This window comes from Odontesthes bonariensis, chromosome 16 (assembly GCF_027942865.1).
Source record: "Odontesthes bonariensis isolate fOdoBon6 chromosome 16, fOdoBon6.hap1, whole genome shotgun sequence".
NCBI classification, from domain to species: domain Eukaryota; kingdom Metazoa; phylum Chordata; class Actinopteri; order Atheriniformes; family Atherinopsidae; genus Odontesthes; species Odontesthes bonariensis.
Window position 1 is genome coordinate 37,493,061 of NC_134521.1, and position 17,422 is coordinate 37,510,482.

General features: G+C 38.9%; 1 protein-coding gene across 1 annotated transcript; it reads left to right on the forward strand.

Annotated features, from left to right (window-relative positions):
- The first annotated feature begins 10,514 nt into the window (after positions 1–10,514).
- On the forward strand, positions 10,515–16,361 carry LOC142401410 (uncharacterized). The gene is made up of 2 exons (XM_075486802.1): positions 10,515–14,425; positions 15,587–16,361. Exons 1-2 carry the CDS (start codon positions 10,515–10,517, stop codon positions 16,359–16,361), a joined length of 4,686 nt encoding a protein of 1,561 aa, XP_075342917.1.
- The last annotated feature ends 1,061 nt before the right edge of the window (positions 16,362–17,422 follow it).

Genomic DNA, 17,422 nt, shown 5'->3' on the forward strand with positions numbered 1-17,422 from the left:
GAATGAAAAAAGTTCAGGAAGAGCGAGAAGAGTTGGACGGTCAAATAAAGATGACCAAAGAAAAGGTTGAAACAGAAATGAACAACATCCGTGGAGAAAAAGAGCAGGTCAATCAGATGAAGATGGAAAATGACAAAGAAAGACTTTTGATTTTAAGTGAGAAGCAAAGACTGGAAGAGGAACGATCTGAGCTGAATACAAGAGAACAGCGACTCTTGAATGAAATAAAGTCAACAGAGACTCTCAGAATCAAACTCCAACAACTCAAAGAAAGAATGAGTGAAGATATCCAACAGAAAATGGTCCGACTGCAACAAAACAATGACAATGCTGGAAAGGTGTACACACTGTTGGAGCAAAAGCTTGTAGCCTTTGATGAAGAGAAAGAAAACATGGCTTCTTACAGTGAAATTTTAGAGAGAGAAAAAGAAGCCCTAAAAACTATTCTGTCAGACACCATCACCTGGAGAGAAGCCATGGAAAATAAAGAGAAGCAATGGGCTGACTTGGGAAAACAAGAATTGGATGAACTTAAAGCAGAGGAGAAACAGTACAGACAGCGTATGGACAGAATGACTGAGATGATGAACACAGACAAACTGGACTTGGAGCGGATGAGGTCGGACATCCAGAAACAATCTGACATATTACGACAAGCAAAGAAAGGTATGAAAGAGCAAAAGGACCAGTTGGAAATAACCAGGTCTGAATTACAAAAGAAGAGAGAAGACGCTAGCAGTCTGTTTGATGGGATAATCAGAGAGAAAAGTCAACTCAAAGATCTCATCCTTCAGTTCCAGACTCAAAGAGGCAGACTTGAAGGTATTGTTGACACGTTTGTGTTGAAGCAAAAAGAAAGAGAAAGCAAAGACAAAGAATTCAAAAGAATGACAGAAGATCTAGAAAAAATAATGAAAAAAGTTCAGGAAGAGCGAGAAGAATTGGACGGCCAAATAAAGATGACCAAAGAAAAGGCTGAAACCGAAATGAACAACATCCGAGGAGAAAAAGAGCAGGTCAATCAGATGAAGATGGATAATGACAAAGAAAGACATTTGATTTTAAGTGAAAAGCAAAGACTGGAAGAGGAACGATCTGAGCTGAATACGAGAGAACAGCGACTCTTGAATGAAATCAAGTCAACAGAGACCCTCAGAATCAAACTCCAAACACTCAAAGATCTCATCCTTCAGTTCCAGACTCAAAGAGGCAGACTTGAAGGTGTTGTTGACACGTTTGTGTTGAAGCAAAAAGAAAGAGAAAGCAAAGACAAAGAATTCAAAAGAATGACAGTAGATCTAGAAAATAGAATGAAAAAAGTTCAGGAAGAGCGAGAAGAGTTGGACGGTCAAATAAAGATGACCAAAGAAAAGGTTGAAACAGAAATGAACAACATCCGTGGAGAAAAAGAGCAGGTCAATCAGATGAAGATGGAAAATGACAAAGAAAGACATTTGATTTTAAGTGAGAAGCAAAGACTGGAAGAGGAACGATCTGAGCTGAATACAAGAGAACAGCGACTCTTGAATGAAATCAAGTCAACAGAGACTCTCAGAATCAAACTCCAACAACTCAAAGAAAGAATGAGTGAAGATATCCAACAGAAAATGGTCCGACTGCAACAAAACAATGACAATGCTGGAAAGGTGTACACACTGTTGGAGCAAAAGCTTGTAGCCTTTGATGAAGAGAAAGAAAACATGGCTTCTTACAGTGAAATTTTAGAGAGAGAAAAAGAAGCCCTAAAAACTATTCTGTCAGACACCATCACCTGGAGAGAAGCCATGGAAAATAAAGAGAAGCAATGGGCTGACTTGGGAAAACAAGAATTGGATGAACTTAAAGCAGAGGAGAAACAGTACAGACAGCGTATGGACAGAATGACTGAGATGATGAACACAGACAAACTGGACTTGGAGCGGATGAGGTCGGACATCCAGAAACAATCTGACATATTACGACAAGCAAAGAAAGGTATGAAAGAGCAAAAGGACCAGTTGGAAATAACCAAGTCTGAATTACAAAGGAAGAGAGAAGACGCTAGCAGTCTGTTTGATGGGATAATAAGAGAGAAAAGTCAACTCAAAGATCTCATCCTTCAGTTCCAGACTCAAAGAGGCAGACTTGAAGGTGTTGTTGACACGTTTGTGTTGAAGCAAAAAGAAAGAGAAAGCAAAGACAAAGAATTCAAAAGAATGACAGAAGATCTAGAAAAAATAATGAAAAAAGTTCAGGAAGAGCGAGAAGAATTGGACGGCCAAATAAAGATGACCAAAGAAAAGGCTGAAACCGAAATGAACAACATCCGAGGAGAAAAAGAGCAGGTCAATCAGATGAAGATGGATAATGACAAAGAAAGACATTTGATTTTAAGTGAGAAGCAAAGACTGGAAGAGGAACGATCTGAGCTGAATACAAGAGAACAGCGACTCTTGAATGAAATCAAGTCAACAGAGACTCTCAGAATCAAACTCCAAACACTCAAAGATCTCATCCTTCAGTTCCAGACTCAAAGAGGCAGACTTGAAGGTATTGTTGACACGTTTGTGTTGAAGCAAAAAGAAAGAGAAAGCAAAGACAAAGAATTCAAAAGAATGACAGAAGATCTAGAAAATAGAATGAAAAAAGTTCAAGAAGAGCGAGAAGAGTTGGACAGTCAAATAAAGATGACCAAAGAAAAGGCTGAAACAGAAATGAACAACATCCGTGGAGAAAAAGAGCAGGTCAATCAGATGAAGATTGAAAATGACAAAGAAAGACATTTGATTTTAAGTGAGAAGCAAAGACTGGAAGAGGAACGATCTGAGCTGAATACAAGAGAACAGCGACTCTTGAATGAAATCAAGTCAACAGAGACTCTCAGAATCAAACTCCAACAACTCAAAGAAAGAATGATTGAAGATATCCAACAGAAAATGGTCCGACTGCAACAAAACAATGACAATGCTGGAAAGGTGTACACGCTGTTGGAGCAAAAGCTTGTAGCCTTTGATGAAGAGAAAGAAAACATGGCTTCTTACAATGAAATTTTAGAGAGAGAAAAAGAAGCCCTAAAAACTATTCTGTCAGACACCATCACCTGGAGAGAAGCCATGGAAAATAAAGAGAAGCAATGGGCTGACTTGGGAAAACAAGAATTGGATGAACTTAAAGCAGAGGAGAAACAGTACAGACAGCGTATGGACAGAATGACTGAGATGATGAACACAGACAAACTGGACTTGGAGCGGATGAGGTCGGACATCCAGAAACAATCTGACATATTACGACAAGCAAAGAAAGGTATGAAAGAGCAAAAGGACCAGTTGGAAATAACCAAGTCTGAATTACAAAAGAAGAGAGAAGACGCTAGCAGTCTGTTTGATGGGATAATCAGAGAGAAAAGTCAACTCAAAGATCTCATCCTTCAGTTCCAGACTCAAAGAGGCAGACTTGAAGGTATTGTTGACACGTTTGTGTTGAAGCAAAAAGAAAGAGAAAGCAAAGACAAAGAATTCAAAAGAATGACAGAAGATCTAGAAAAAATAATGAAAAAAGTTCAGGAAGAGCGAGAAGAATTGGACGGCCAAATAAAGATGACCAAAGAAAAGGCTGAAACAGAAATGAACAACATCCGAGGAGAAAAAGAGCAGGTCAATCAGATGAAGATGGATAATGACAAAGAAAGACATTTGATTTTAAGTGAGAAGCAAAGACTGGAAGAGGAACGATCTGAGCTGAATACAAGAGAACAGCGACTCTTGAATGAAATCAAGTCAACAGAGACTCTCAGAATCAAACTCCAAACACTCAAAGATCTCATCCTTCAGTTCCAGACTCAAAGAGGCAGACTTGAAGGTATTGTTGACACGTTTGTGTTGAAGCAAAAAGAAAGAGAAAGCAAAGACAAAGAATTCAAAAGAATGACAGAAGATCTAGAAAATAGAATGAAAATAGTTCAAGAAGAGCGAGAAGAGTTGGACAGTCAAATAAAGATGACCAAAGAAAAGGCTGAAACAGAAATGAACAACATCCGTGGAGAAAAAGAGCAGGTCAATCAGATGAAGATGGATAATGACAAAGAAAGACTTTTGATTTTAAGTGAGAAGCAAAGACTGGAAGAGGAACGATCTGAGCTGAATACAAGAGAACAGCGACTCTTGAATGAAATCAAGTCAACAGAGACTCTCAGAATCAAACTCCAACAACTCAAAGAAAGAATGAGTGAAGATATCCAACAGAAAATGGTCCGACTGCAACAAAACAATGACAATGCTGGAAAGGTGTACACGCTGTTGGAGCAAAAGCTTGTAGCCTTTGATGAAGAGAAAGAAAACATGGCTTCTTACAGTGAAATTTTAGAGAGAGAAAAAGAAGCCCTAAAAACTATTCTGTCAGACACCATCACCTGGAGAGAAGCCATGGAAAATAAAGAGAAGCAATGGGCTGACTTGGGAAAACAAGATTTGGATGAACTTAAAGCAGAGGAGAAACAGTACAGACAGCGTATGGACAGAATGACTGAGATGATGAACACAGACAAACTGGACTTGGAGCGGATGAGGTCGGACATCCAGAAACAATCTGACATATTACGACAAGCAAAGAAAGGTATGAAAGAGCAAAAGGACCAGTTGGAAATAACCAAGTCTGAATTACAAAAGAAGAGAGAAGACGCTAGCAGTCTGTTTGATGGGATAATCAGAGAGAAAAGTCAACTCAAAGATCTCATCCTTCAGTTCCAGACTCAAAGAGGCAGACTTGAAGGTGTTGTTGACACGTTTGTGTTGAAGCAAAAAGAAAGAGAAAGCAAAGACAAAGAATTCAAAAGAATGACAGAAGATCTAGAAAAAATAATGAAAAAAGTTCAGGAAGAGCGAGAAGAATTGGACGGCCAAATAAAGATGACCAAAGAAAAGGCTGAAACCGAAATGAACAACATCCGAGGAGAAAAAGAGCAGGTCAATCAGATGAAGATGGATAATGACAAAGAAAGACATTTGATTTTAAGTGAGAAGCAAAGACTGGAAGAGGAACGATCTGAGCTGAATACAAGAGAACAGCGACTCTTGAATGAAATCAAGTCAACAGAGACTCTCAGAATCAAACTCCAAACACTCAAAGATCTCATCCTTCAGTTCCAGACTCAAAGAGGCAGACTTGAAGGTGTTGTTGACACGTTTGTGTTGAAGCAAAAAGAAAGAGAAAGCAAAGACAAAGAATTCAAAAGAATGACAGAAGATCTAGAAAAAATAATGAAAAAAGTTCAGGAAGAGCGAGAAGAGTTGGACGGTCAAATAAAAATGACCAAAGAAAAGGTTGAAACAGAAATGAACAACATCCGTGGAGAAAAAGAGCAGGTCAATCAGATGAAGATGGATAATGACAAAGAAAGACATTTGATTTTAAGTGAGAAGCAAAGACTGGAAGAGGAACGATCTGAGCTGAATACAAGAGAACAGCGACTCTTGAATGAAATCAAGTCAACAGAGACTCTCAGAATCAAACTCCAACAACTCAAAGAAAGAATGAGTGAAGATATCCAACAGAAAATGGTCCGACTGCAACAATACAATGACAATGCTGGAAAGATGTACACGCTGTTGGAGCAAAAGCTTGTAGCCTTTGATGAAGAGAAAGAAAACATGGCTTCTTACAGTGAAATTTTAGAGAGAGAAAAAGAAGCCCTAAAAACTATTCTGTCAGACACCATCACCTGGAGAGAAGCCATGGAAAATAAAGAGAAGCAATGGGCTGACTTGGGAAAACAAGAATTGGATGAACTTAAAGCAGAGGAGAAACAGTACAGACAGCGTATGGACAGAATGACTGAGATGATGAACACAGACAAACTGGACTTGGAGCGGATGAGGTCGGACATCCAGAAACAATCTGACATATTACGACAAGCAAAGAAAGGTATGAAAGAGCAAAAGGACCAGTTGGAAATAACCAAGTCTGAATTACAAAAGAAGAGAGAAGACGCTAGCAGTCTGTTTGATGGGATAATCAGAGAGAAAAGTCAACTCAAAGATCTCATCCTTCAGTTCCAGACTCAAAGAGGCAGACTTGAAGGTATTGTTGACACGTTTGTGTTGAAGCAAAAAGAAAGAGAAAGCAAAGACAAAGAATTCAAAAGAATGACAGAAGATCTAGAAAATAGAATGAAAAAAGTTCAGGAAGAGCGAGAAGAATTGGACGGCCAAATAAAGATGACCAAAGAAAAGGCTGAAACCGAAATGAACAACATCCGAGGAGAAAAAGAGCAGGTCAATCAGATGAAGATGGATAATGACAAAGAAAGACATTTGATTTTAAGTGAAAAGCAAAGACTGGAAGAGGAACGATCTGAGCTGAATACGAGAGAACAGCGACTCTTGAATGAAATCAAGTCAACAGAGACCCTCAGAATCAAACTCCAAACACTCAAAGATCTCATCCTTCAGTTCCAGACTCAAAGAGGCAGACTTGAAGGTGTTGTTGACACGTTTGTGTTGAAGCAAAAAGAAAGAGAAAGCAAAGACAAAGAATTCAAAAGAATGACAGTAGATCTAGAAAATAGAATGAAAAAAGTTCAGGAAGAGCGAGAAGAGTTGGACGGTCAAATAAAGATGACCAAAGAAAAGGTTGAAACAGAAATGAACAACATCCGTGGAGAAAAAGAGCAGGTCAATCAGATGAAGATGGAAAATGACAAAGAAAGACATTTGATTTTAAGTGAGAAGCAAAGACTGGAAGAGGAACGATCTGAGCTGAATACAAGAGAACAGCGACTCTTGAATGAAATCAAGTCAACAGAGACTCTCAGAATCAAACTCCAACAACTCAAAGAAAGAATGAGTGAAGATATCCAACAGAAAATGGTCCGACTGCAACAAAACAATGACAATGCTGGAAAGGTGTACACACTGTTGGAGCAAAAGCTTGTAGCCTTTGATGAAGAGAAAGAAAACATGGCTTCTTACAGTGAAATTTTAGAGAGAGAAAAAGAAGCCCTAAAAACTATTCTGTCAGACACCATCACCTGGAGAGAAGCCATGGAAAATAAAGAGAAGCAATGGGCTGACTTGGGAAAACAAGAATTGGATGAACTTAAAGCAGAGGAGAAACAGTACAGACAGCGTATGGACAGAATGACTGAGATGATGAACACAGACAAACTGGACTTGGAGCGGATGAGGTCGGACATCCAGAAACAATCTGACATATTACGACAAGCAAAGAAAGGTATGAAAGAGCAAAAGGACCAGTTGGAAATAACCAAGTCTGAATTACAAAAGAAGAGAGAAGACGCTAGCAGTCTGTTTGATGGGATAATCAGAGAGAAAAGTCAACTCAAAGATCTCATCCTTCAGTTCCAGACTCAAAGAGGCAGACTTGAAGGTATTGTTGACACGTTTGTGTTGAAGCAAAAAGAAAGAGAAAGCAAAGACAAAGAATTCAAAAGAATGACAGAAGATCTAGAAAATAGAATGAAAAAAGTTCAGGAAGAGCGAGAAGAATTGGACGGCCAAATAAAGATGACCAAAGAAAAGGCTGAAACCGAAATGAACAACATCCGAGGAGAAAAAGAGCAGGTCAATCAGATGAAGATGGATAATGACAAAGAAAGACATTTGATTTTAAGTGAAAAGCAAAGACTGGAAGAGGAACGATCTGAGCTGAATACGAGAGAACAGCGACTCTTGAATGAAATCAAGTCAACAGAGACTCTCAGAATCAAACTCCAAACACTCAAAGATCTCATCCTTCAGTTCCAGACTCAAAGAGGCAGACTTGAAGGTGTTGTTGACACGTTTGTGTTGAAGCAAAAAGAAAGAGAAAGCAAAGACAAAGAATTCAAAAGAATGACAGTAGATCTAGAAAATAGAATGAAAAAAGTTCAGGAAGAGCGAGAAGAGTTGGACGGTCAAATAAAGATGACCAAAGAAAAGGTTGAAACAGAAATGAACAACATCCGTGGAGAAAAAGAGCAGGTCAATCAGATGAAGATGGAAAATGACAAAGAAAGACATTTGATTTTAAGTGAGAAGCAAAGACTGGAAGAGGAACGATCTGAGCTGAATACAAGAGAACAGCGACTCTTGAATGAAATCAAGTCAACAGAGACTCTCAGAATCAAACTCCAACAACTCAAAGAAAGAATGAGTGAAGATATCCAACAGAAAATGGTCCGACTGCAACAAAACAATGACAATGCTGGAAAGGTGTACACACTGTTGGAGCAAAAGCTTGTAGCCTTTGATGAAGAGAAAGAAAACATGGCTTCTTACAGTGAAATTTTAGAGAGAGAAAAAGAAGCCCTAAAAACTATTCTGTCAGACACCATCACCTGGAGAGAAGCCATGGAAAATAAAGAGAAGCAATGGGCTGACTTGGGAAAACAAGAATTGGATGAACTTAAAGCAGAGGAGAACCAGTACAGACAGCGTATGGACAGAATGACTGAGATGATGAACACAGACAAACTGGACTTGGAGCGGATGAGGTCGGACATCCAGAAACAATCTGACATATTACGACAAGCAAAGAAAGGTATGAAAGAGCAAAAGGACCAGTTGGAAATAACCAAGTCTGAATTACAAAGGAAGAGAGAAGACGCTAGCAGTCTGTTTGATGGGATAATAAGAGAGAAAAGTCAACTCAAAGATCTCATCCTTCAGTTCCAGACTCAAAGAGGCAGACTTGAAGGTGTTGTTGACACGTTTGTGTTGAAGCAAAAAGAAAGAGAAAGCAAAGACAAAGAATTCAAAAGAATGACAGAAGATCTAGAAAAAATAATGAAAAAAGTTCAGGAAGAGCGAGAAGAATTGGACGGCCAAATAAAGATGACCAAAGAAAAGGCTGAAACCGAAATGAACAACATCCGAGGAGAAAAAGAGCAGGTCAATCAGATGAAGATGGATAATGACAAAGAAAGACATTTGATTTTAAGTGAGAAGCAAAGACTGGAAGAGGAACGATCTGAGCTGAATACAAGAGAACAGCGACTCTTGAATGAAATCAAGTCAACAGAGACTCTCAGAATCAAACTCCAAACACTCAAAGATCTCATCCTTCAGTTCCAGACTCAAAGAGGCAGACTTGAAGGTATTGTTGACACGTTTGTGTTGAAGCAAAAAGAAAGAGAAAGCAAAGACAAAGAATTCAAAAGAATGACAGAAGATCTAGAAAATAGAATGAAAAAAGTTCAAGAAGAGCGAGAAGAGTTGGACAGTCAAATAAAGATGACCAAAGAAAAGGCTGAAACAGAAATGAACAACATCCGTGGAGAAAAAGAGCAGGTCAATCAGATGAAGATGGATAATGACAAAGAAAGACTTTTGATTTTAAGTGAGAAGCAAAGACTGGAAGAGGAACGATCTGAGCTGAATACAAGAGAACAGCGACTCTTGAATGAAATCAAGTCAACAGAGACTCTCAGAATCAAACTCCAACAACTCAAAGAAAGAATGAGTGAAGATATCCAACAGAAAATGGTCCGACTGCAACAAAACAATGACAATGCTGGAAAGGTGTACACGCTGTTGGAGCAAAAGCTTGTAGCCTTTGATGAAGAGAAAGAAAACATGGCTTCTTACAGTGAAATTTTAGAGAGAGAAAAAGAAGCCCTAAAAACTATTCTGTCAGACACCATCACCTGGAGAGAAGCCATGGAAAATAAAGAGAAGCAATGGGCTGACTTGGGAAAACAAGATTTGGATGAACTTAAAGCAGAGGAGAAACAGTACAGACAGCGTATGGACAGAATGACTGAGATGATGAACACAGACAAACTGGACTTGGAGCGGATGAGGTCGGACATCCAGAAACAATCTGACATATTACGACAAGCAAAGAAAGGTATGAAAGAGCAAAAGGACCAGTTGGAAATAACCAAGTCTGAATTACAAAAGAAGAGAGAAGACGCTAGCAGTCTGTTTGATGGGATAATCAGAGAGAAAAGTCAACTCAAAGATCTCATCCTTCAGTTCCAGACTCAAAGAGGCAGACTTGAAGGTGTTGTTGACACGTTTGTGTTGAAGCAAAAAGAAAGAGAAAGCAAAGACAAAGAATTCAAAAGAATGACAGAAGATCTAGAAAAAATAATGAAAAAAGTTCAGGAAGAGCGAGAAGAATTGGACGGCCAAATAAAGATGACCAAAGAAAAGGCTGAAACCGAAATGAACAACATCCGAGGAGAAAAAGAGCAGGTCAATCAGATGAAGATGGATAATGACAAAGAAAGACATTTGATTTTAAGTGAGAAGCAAAGACTGGAAGAGGAACGATCTGAGCTGAATACAAGAGAACAGCGACTCTTGAATGAAATCAAGTCAACAGAGACTCTCAGAATCAAACTCCAAACACTCAAAGATCTCATCCTTCAGTTCCAGACTCAAAGAGGCAGACTTGAAGGTATTGTTGACACGTTTGTGTTGAAGCAAAAAGAAAGAGAAAGCAAAGACAAAGAATTCAAAAGAATGACAGAAGATCTAGAAAAAATAATGAAAAAAGTTCAAGAAGAGCGAGAAGAATTGGACGGCCAAATAAAAATGACCAAAGAAAAGGTTGAAACAGAAATGAACAACATCCGTGGAGAAAAAGAGCAGGTCAATCAGATGAAGATTGAAAATGACAAAGAAAGACATTTGATTTTAAGTGAGAAGCAAAGACTGGAAGAGGAACGATCTGAGCTGAATACAAGAGAACAGCGACTCTTGAATGAAATCAAGTCAACAGAGACTCTCAGAATCAAACTCCAACAACTCAAAGAAAGAATGATTGAAGATATCCAACAGAAAATGGTCCGACTGCAACAAAACAATGACAATGCTGGAAAGGTGTACACGCTGTTGGAGCAAAAGCTTGTAGCCTTTGATGAAGAGAAAGAAAACATGGCTTCTTACAATGAAATTTTAGAGAGAGAAAAAGAAGCCCTAAAAACTATTCTGTCAGACACCATCACCTGGAGAGAAGCCATGGAAAATAAAGAGAAGCAATGGGCTGACTTGGGAAAACAAGAATTGGATGAACTTAAAGCAGAGGAGAAACAGTACAGACAGCGTATGGACAGAATGACTGAGATGATGAACACAGACAAACTGGACTTGGAGCGGATGAGGTCGGACATCCAGAAACAATCTGACATATTACGACAAGCAAAGAAAGGTATGAAAGAGCAAAAGGACCAGTTGGAAATAACCAAGTCTGAATTACAAAGGAAGAGAGAAGACGCTAGCAGTCTGTTTGATGGGATAATCAGAGAGAAAAGTCAACTCAAAGATCTCATCCTTCAGTTCCAGACTCAAAGAGGCAGACTTGAAGGTGTTGTTGACACGTTTGTGTTGAAGCAAAAAGAAAGAGAAAGCAAAGACAAAGAATTCAAAAGAATGACAGAAGATCTAGAAAAAATAATGAAAAAAGTTCAGGAAGAGCGAGAAGAATTGGACGGCCAAATAAAGATGACCAAAGAAAAGGCTGAAACCGAAATGAACAACATCCGAGGAGAAAAAGAGCAGGTCAATCAGATGAAGATGGAAAATGACAAAGAAAGACATCTGATTTTAAGTGAGAAGCAAAGACTGGAAGAGGAACGATCTGAGCTGAATACAAGAGAACAGCGACTCTTGAATGAAATCAAGTCAACAGAGACTCTCAGAATCAAACTCCAAACACTCAAAGATCTCATCGTTCAGTTCCAGACTCAAAGAGGCAGACTTGAAGGTGTTCTTGACACGTTTGTGTTGAAGCAAAAAGAAAGAGAAAGCAAAGACAAAGAATTCAAAAGAATGACAGTAGATCTAGAAAATAGAATGAAAAAAGTTCAGGAAGAGCGAGAAGAATTGGGCGGTCAAATAAAGATGACCAAAGAAAAGGCTGAAACAGAAATGAACAACATCCGTGGAGAAAAAGAGCAGGTCAATCAGATGAAGATGGATAATGACAAAGAAAGACATCTGATTTTAAGTGAGAAGCAAAGACTGGAAGAGGAACGATCTGAGCTGAATACAAGAGAACAGCGACTCTTGAATGAAATCAAGTCAACAGAGACTCTCAGAATGAAACTCCAACAACTCAAAGAAAGAATGAGTGAAGATATCCAACAGAAAATGGTCCGACTGCAACAATACAATGACAATACTGGAAAGATGTACACGCTGTTGGAGCAAAAGCTTGTAGCCTTTGATGAAGAGAAAGAAAACATGGCTTCTTACACTGAAATTTTAGAGAGAGAAAAAGAAGCCCTAAAAACTATTCTGTCAGACACCATCACCTGGAGAGAAGCCATGGAAAATAAAGAGAAGCAATGGGCTGACTTGGGAAAACAAGAATTGGATGAACTTAAAGCAGAGGAGAAACAATACAGACAGCGTATGGACAGAATGACTGAGATGATGAACACAGACAAACTGGACTTGGAGCGGATGAGGTTGGACATCCAGAAACAATCTGACATATTACGACAAGCAAAGAAAGGTATGAAAGAGCAAAAGGACCAGTTGGAAATAACCAAGTCTGAATTACAAAAGAAGAGAGAAGACGCTAGCAGTCTGTTTGATGGGATAATCAGAGAGAAAAGTCAACTCAAAGATCTCATCGTTCAGTTCCAGACTCAAAGAGTCAGACTTGAAGGTATTGTTGACACGTTTGTGTTGAAGCAAAAAGAAAGAGAAAGCAAAGACAAAGAATTCAAAAGAATGACAGAAGATCTAGAAAATAGAATGAAAAAAGTTCAAGAAGAGCGAGAAGAGTTTGACGGCCAAATAAAGATGACCAAAGAAAAGTTTGAAACAGAAATGAACAACATCCGAGGAGAAAAAGAGCAGGTCAATCAGAAGAAGATGGATAATGACAAAGAAAGACATTTGATTTTAAGTGAGAAGCAAAGACTGGAAGAGGAACGATCTGAGCTGAATACAAGAGAACAGCGACTCTTGAATGAAATCAAGTCAACAGAGACTCTCAGAATGAAACTCCAACAACTCAAAGAAAGAATGAGTGAAGATATCCAACAGAAAATGGTCCGACTGCAACAAAACAATGACAATGCTGGAAAGATGTACACGCTGTTGGAGCAAAAGCTTGTAGCCTTTGATGAAGAGAAGGAAAACATGGCTTCTTACAGTGAAATTTTAGAGAGAGAAAAAGAAGCCCTAAAAACTATTCTGTCAGACACCATCACCTGGAGAGAAGCCATGGAAAATAAAGAGAAGCAATGGGCTGACTTGGGAAAACAAGAATTGGATGAACTTAAAGCAGAGGAGAAACAGTACAGACAGCGTATGGACAGAATGACTGAGATGATGAACACAGACAAACTGGACTTGGAGCGGATGAGGTCGGACATCCAGAAACAATCTGACATATTACGACAAGCAAAGAAAGGTATGAAAGAGCAAAAGGACCAGTTGGAAATAACCAAGTCTGAATTACAAAAGAAGAGAGAAGACGCTAGCAGTCTGTTTGATGGGATAATCAGAGAGAAAAGTCAACTCAAAGATCTCATCCTTCAGTTCCAGACTCAAAGAGGCAGACTTGAAGGTATTGTTGACACGTTTGTGTTGAAGCAAAAAGAAAGAGAAAGCAAAGACAAAGAATTCAAAAGAATGAAAGAAGATCTAGAAAAAATAATGAAAAAAGTTCAGGAAGAGCGAGAAGAATTGGACGGTCAAATAAAGATGACCAAAGAAAAGGCTGAAACCGAAATGAACAACATCCGAGGAGAAAAAGAGCAGGTCAATCAGAAGAAGATGGAAAATGACAAAGAAAGACATTTGATTTTAAGTGAGAAGCAAAGACTGGAAGAGGAACGATCTGAGCTGAATACAAGAGAACAGCGACTCTTGAATGAAATCAAGTCAACAGAGACTCTCAGAATGAAACTCCAACAACTCAAAGAAAGAATGAGTGAAGATATCCAACAGAAAATGGTCCGACTGCAACAAAACAATGACAATGCTGGAAAGGTGTACACGCTGTTGGAGCAAAAGCTTGTAGCCTTTGATGAAGAGAAAGAAAACATGGCTTCTTACAGTGAAATTTTAGAGAGAGAAAAAGAAGCCCTAAAAACTATTCTGTCAGACACCATCACCTGGAGAGAAGCCATGGAAAATAAAGAGAAGCAATGGGCTGACTTGGGAAAACAAGAATTGGATGAACTTAAAGCAGAGGAGAAACAGTACAGACAGCGTATGGACAGAATGACTGAGATGATGAACACAGACAAACTGGACTTGGAGCGGATGAGGTCGGACATCCAGAAACAATCTGACATATTACGACAAGCAAAGAAAGGTATGAAAGAGCAAAAGGACCAGTTGGAAATAACCAAGTCTGAATTACAAAAGAAGAGAGAAGACGCTAGCGGTCTGTTTGATGGGATAATCAGAGAGAAAAGTCAACTCAAAGATCTCATCCTTCAGTTCCAGACTCAAAGAGGCAGACTTGAAGGTGTTGTTGACACGTTTGTGTTGAAGCAAAAAGAAAGAGAAAGCAAAGACAAAGAATTCAAAAGAATGACAGTAGATCTAGAAAATAGAATGAAAAAAGTTCAGGAAGAGCGAGAAGAATTGGGCGGTCAAATAAAGATGACCAAAGAAAAGGCTGAAACAGAAATGAACAACATCCGAGGAGAAAAAGAGCAGGTCAATCAGATGAAGATGGAAAATGACAAAGAAAGACATTTGATTTTAAGTGAGAAGCAAAGACTGGAAGAGGAACGATCTGAGCTGAATACAAGAGAACAGCGACTCTTGAATGAAATCAAGTCAACAGAGACTCTCAGAATGAAACTCCAACAACTCAAAGAAAGAATGAGTGAAGATATCCAACAGAAAATGGTCCGACTGCAACAATACAATGACAATACTGGAAAGATGTACACGCTGTTGGAGCAAAAGCTTGTAGCCTTTGATGAAGAGAAAGAAAACATGGCTTCTTACACTGAAAATTTAGAGATAGAAAAAGAAGCCCTAAAAACTATTCTGTCAGACACCATCACCTGGAGAGAAGCCATGGAAAATAAAGAGAAGCAATGGGCTGACTTGGGAAAACAAGAATTGGATGAACTTAAAGCAGAGGAGAAACAATACAGACAGCGTATGGACAGAATGACTGAGATGATGAACACAGACAAACTGGACTTGGAGTGGATGAGGTCGGACATCCAGAAACAATCTGACATATTACGACAAGCAAAGAAAGGTATGAAAGAGCAAAAGGACCAGTTGGAAATAACCAATTCTGAATTACAACCTAATGAAATATCTCCCCATTATCTATCAAAGATGGAAATTATGCCAACTAATCAACCAATAAACATTGAGAGAGGAATATTTTCAGGTGATAAGACAGGCCATCTTACCAGAAATGTTAAACTGACCGTCAGTGAGGAACAGCTCAGCGGTGGACTCAAGTCATTTGAAATCTTCGTCGTGAAATTGAAATGGTTGAATCGAATGACAAATGAGTATTTTGGAGAAAAGATGTTCAATTTAGAGCAAAAAATCAAAGACATACTCCAACTGATATCTACATTTGAAAACAATTTTGAATTTAATTGGCAAAGAAATAAGATTTTTAGTCGCTTCAAGTGGATTCAACAAGAACTTAAATATTTGTACAGACAGAAGTGTGACAAGGCATCGCAAACCGAATGGCTTCACGAGCACGAGACAGAGAAACATTATTCTCACCAAGTCAACAAATTCCAAAGTGAGATGGAGGTTCTGAAGTTTTCAACTGGCAAAGTCAAGGATTGTCTGACAAGACAAAGCAGATATCTTAAAGTCCAGGGGGAAGAAGAGGGAAATATCCAGAGTCAGCCTGCTACCCTGCTGGAGTCGTCAACACAGCAACACGACTCCATAAATCAGGGGAAAAGAGATTACCTGCGAAAGATCTGGAAGGACACCAGGATGGAACGGAAGGAGATCAATCAAATGAAGCACAGGGGTCATGAAATGCAGATCACTTTTGAGAAAAAACTGAAAGTGGTCAATCATTTCATTAGGAGAACCTTGTTACAAAGAGAAAAAACTCCACCAGAGGATTCAATGAGCAGACCAGCACAAAGTCAGCCTACATTCAATCAAAGCAAATCTGACGTCGAGCTCCAGCAGCTTAAAGTTCAGATGCTCAGTGAGCTGGAGAGTCTTCAGTCCAAGGAAAAGGTTGTAAAGACTCTGACAACTGGTGACAAAGCTGGTCAGAAAGCTCAGTTTGATGCAATCACATGGGCTGAAAGGAAGCAGACTCCCCAACAAGCCTTCAGCAAAGACCATGAAGAAATCACAAGAGTGGAGACCACAGTAGAGACATCGGGTGGACTCCTCCGTCAGTTCTGCTGGAGCTGCTGCTGCCACTGCTGCCACTGCTGCCACTGCTGTGCAGAACAATGAGAGGCCCTGCTGTCAAGTTTGCTTTTTTTTTTACCTTTTATTTAACACATTTGAACACTTTTAAGTAATCAGATGTGTATCCCCTGGTATGGAAATGGTTCTGTTTGCACCAGATACCTGAAGAGCTCAACATTACATCTAATAATAATAATAATAATAATAATTATAATAATTGTAGTACCTAACTAAATGTCAACTGAATGTCTTGTTTTGTGTGTGCTTCGTGCTTTAAAGTTTGCAGGTTATAAAGGTTTATATTTTCTTGATTAGGACTAAGATCATAACTGACTGTTTTCAGTGTGAAAGCCGGAGAATGAGGAAGTACGTTCACATTAATGATGATGATGATTAAAGCAATGAATCTTAAGTTTTGTGAGGTTTGTGAGCTTGAGTATTGGTAATGTTGCTCTTTTTTTTTCTCTCTTTGGAAATATTTAGTCATGCATATTGTGATGTTCCAGTTGTTTAAGAAAGTGAACTGATAAGTTTAGTACAAGGACAGCTGTGATTAAAACAATCTTCTGAATAAAGTATATCTTTGAATAAAACTTTCTTTGTGAAGGATTAGATTTATTTACATGGAACATTCCAGTAGCTCATTTCCAAGCATCTTTAATAAAGCATCTAAACATCTGGCACAGGGAGCAGGTTAATAAAGCATCTAAACATCTGGCACAGGGAGCAGGTTAATAAAGCATCTAAACATATGGCACAGGGAGCCGGTTAATAAAGCATCTAAACATATGGCACAGGGAGCCGGTTAATAAAGCATCTATCTAAACATCTGGCACAGGGAGCAGGTTAATAAAGCATCTATCTAAACATCTGGCACAGGGAGCCGGTTAATAAAGCATCTATCTAAACATCTGGCACAGGGAGGAGGTTAATAAAGCATCTAAACATCTGGCACAGGGAGCATGTTAATAAAGCATCTATCTAAACATCTGGCACAGGGAGCAGGTTAATAAAACATCTATCTAAACATCTGGCACAGGGAGCAGGTTAATAAAGCATCTATTTAAACATCTGGCACAGGGAGCAGGTTAATAAAGCATCTATCT

Excerpts from the sequence above, each read along its gene's own strand:
- LOC142401410 (XM_075486802.1), top strand. The coding sequence starts at position 10,515 with ATGACCAAAGAAAAGGTTGAAACAGAAATGAACAACATCCGTGGAGAA. Across the intron at positions 14,426-15,586 it reads CTTGAAGGTGTTGTTGACAC|ACAGAAGTGTGACAAGGCAT; the intron begins GTTTGTGTTGAA and ends ATATTTGTACAG.